The 2889-nt window shown below is 37.6% G+C and overlaps 2 protein-coding genes across 4 annotated transcripts in view; one reads left to right on the top strand and one right to left on the bottom strand.

Annotated features, from left to right (window-relative positions):
- Positions 1-1878, top strand: part of mzt2b (mitotic spindle organizing protein 2B) — a 4502-nt gene extending 2624 nt beyond the window's left edge. The window contains exons 4-5 of one of the 3 annotated variants that reach the window (XM_035667587.1): positions 98-232; positions 1626-1878. In XM_035667587.1, coding sequence (XP_035523480.1) covers positions 98-232; positions 1626-1771 — 281 coding nt within the window. In that variant the 3' untranslated portion in view covers positions 1772-1878. Of the gene's footprint in view, positions 1-94; positions 233-1625 lie in introns of all 3 variants that reach the window. The other 2 variants (XM_035667586.1, XM_035667588.1) reach the window with 2 other exon arrangements.
- Positions 1-2889, bottom strand: part of trim23 (tripartite motif containing 23) — a gene marked incomplete in the record, with an annotated part of 13256 nt that overhangs the window by 6946 nt on the left and 3421 nt on the right.

Raw genomic sequence — 2889 nt, 5'->3', positions numbered from 1 at the left:
AAAAAAAAACTAGAAGCTGATCTTCACTGTGTGCATGTCTCGGTCTTTTCTAATTTCTTTTCTATCCCCCTTGAATTCTGTTTTTTCTGTGAAGAAGAGGACTCTTTGGTCTCTGGAAAGAGCCCTAAGCCTCCTGCAGCTCCCCCCTCAGCGTCTGGCCCCAGAGCCACAAGGGTGAACACTAAGATTGTGGTCTACGGCCCCCAAGACGCTAGCTCTCCTCACTCTCAAGGTCCCCTCTGGTGCACTTTGTCCTACACCTCCATCTGTCTGCTTGCTTGTCTTAAACTTCACGCCGTGCTTTCCTCATTTCACAATTATGCAGAGTGGAAACTATGTGTGTATGCATGTGTGTACATGCATGTGTGTGTGTGAGTGTGTGTAGACTAGACAGAGCTATAGACCTTGGGTGGCTGTGTGTTTAAAGTGGATAGAAAGTTATTAAGTAGTCCTGAAGTTGTGGGTGATGTTTGAACTTACTGATTTATAAAGAGCAGGATGCTTCATTAATGGGGATAAAGAAAAAATATGTCATATAAGAAATTACATTTTTATTTTGTATGCTTCTGAATTGATTCACAAATTCCAAAAGTAATTTCTCTGCGGTTCCTCCTCCACAAATATGCTGAGCCGGCAGAACGGCTGTTAGGTATGATGGAGGAAAATTGAATTTAAACAGCCTGAATCTTCAGTGAAAGCAGGACTTTATTGGATATATTGGACTTAATAGTTGTACTTAAAATCTCCTGGGGGAAACAGGAACGTCACATGACTTCTACATTAAACACAGTTGGGGCACTACTTTCAGGATCTTACTGCACACTAACATAATAATGATTATTAGTCATGTTTTCAGTCTGAATATAAAATATAACAGGCAGTTGAACTAACTGGTTAAGGTCATTGCCTGAGTAAAACTTAGACAAATAAAAAGGGGAAAGTGTTTTTATTTAACTTTTTAATTTTTTTATTTTAGGTATAATATATAAAATATGTCCAAATAATATAAATTCAAATAAAATATAATGTATACATGCAGGATTTGCATAAGAATTCAAAATACATAATAATTCATTATGATTTCTTTCTACATTATCAGAATAATGTAGAAACATATAAATGTCCCATTATAGGTCAATAACTTATTGGTGCCGATAATCTGTAGTTCGTTAATATTAGCTAATATTAGCCACCATAAGCTACTGGTCCTACATGACCAAGTAAGACAGTAAAAGCCTCTGAAAAGTCCCTGAATGTACTGAATTTAGTGTTTGTTAACTCAGGAATTAAATATTCCCTTTGAAAGAAGAAGAATGCATTTCTCCTTTCAGATGTAAGACAGTCTTAATAGTCTCTTGAGACAAAGTGAATGATCACAGTAGCTTTCTAGTCACTTTATTCTTGTGTGAAGTGCAGTGCTTTAAACTGTAATTGAAAGAAGGTAAGAAAACCATGTCTTCCTCTGTATGTGAAATGCAGTCTGTCATTTGTACCTTTTACCTTGCCACCCCCCCTTTTCCATTTTCCATTTTGCCATGCTGTTTGGAACACGTGAAGCCGTCAGTCAGGATGAATGATTCGTCTGCTCCTTTAACTCTGTGTGTTTCCTCGCTTTGTGTCAGCAGTGCGCAGTAAAGCTGGAGCGAGCCACAGCGAGAAGAGCAGAGAGGCCTCCAGCCAGCGAGTGCAGCGGCAGCCCAGTGCCACCAGGGGGCAGAAGACCAAGAGCTCCGGCAGCAGTAGTTCCTCCTCTCAGATAAACTCCACATAGGACTCAGGTCAATACGAGACCGTTTGTAAATATGCTGTTCTTTTAACCTTTAATTTATCTGTATGTTTTAAAGGGTCGGTTCACCCAAGTAAAACCATAATCTCTCACTATTGTTAATTTTGGTTTTATTTGCCTTGGTTTTGACAATAACTGTGGCCTCTACCTCTAAAATGACACAGAGATGTCCAGATAACTCTCCGTCAGGGGTTTTCAAAGATAACACCGAGTAAATTGATACAAACGTGCCTCCTCCCAACACCCCAGTCTACTCAAAGAATAAGAATTACAAACTTTATACAGCAAAAAAAGTGCTTTTAATGGTTGAACCAGGATTAAAACTAATATGCTGTCAGAATTTGAGCCTTGTTTTTTTAAGCATGTTAAAAATGTAATTTGACACTGTTAAATGTATGCCGAATTAGCTTTTAGCACTTCCTGTTTGCATTGCACTCATGGATGTACAGACAGCTATCACAGGATCACTTAGATACTGAAGAAAAACCTAAAAGCTTGATGGTTTTCAGGCAAGTTCCGGAGTTATAAGGACTGCATAATAATAATCTATCTCTCTAATCTCTCTGAAAACCTCTGCTCTGGATAATCCACAGACCTCACTGTGAACAGTCTGCATAGGGAGTTTGGTTCAACAGACTAGTTCCAATGCAAACTGCTCACTGTGAGGTCTGTGATGAGAGACAGATATCTTAAAACTGGAAAAGCAAATAAAAAGCGACCTGCATGACCTAGAAAAATACTACTGATGTTAAGTGAGTAAATATGTGTTTTAGTTTTTTCTGTAATTTGGGTAAACCAATCCTTTTTAAAGTTCTAACAAAGTGTAAGAAAGTCCTGAGTGTCTCCTCATTCTCGTGCTGGCAGATGTTACTGTAAGTGAGTGAAGCCTTTTATCTGGTTGCCATGTAACTTTTATGAGAATGCAAAAAAACAAAGAAACAACAAAAATACTTAGGGTTTTTTTTTTACTGAAAAATAAAAATGTCTGTATTCAATGTGAAACCTTTTATATGATTAATCTTGAATAAATCCAATAACAATATACCCATTACATTTTTTACCTTTTTTATTGCTAAATGTTTGATTATCAGGATCCTGATCCG

This window comes from Morone saxatilis, unplaced genomic scaffold, assembly GCF_004916995.1.
Source record: "Morone saxatilis isolate NCDOM2014 unplaced genomic scaffold, NCSU_SB_2.0 Contig21, whole genome shotgun sequence".
Taxonomy (NCBI): domain Eukaryota; kingdom Metazoa; phylum Chordata; class Actinopteri; family Moronidae; genus Morone; species Morone saxatilis.
The sequence above is the reverse complement of the archived record's forward strand: the minus strand, read 5'-3'. Positions and strand labels throughout refer to the sequence as shown.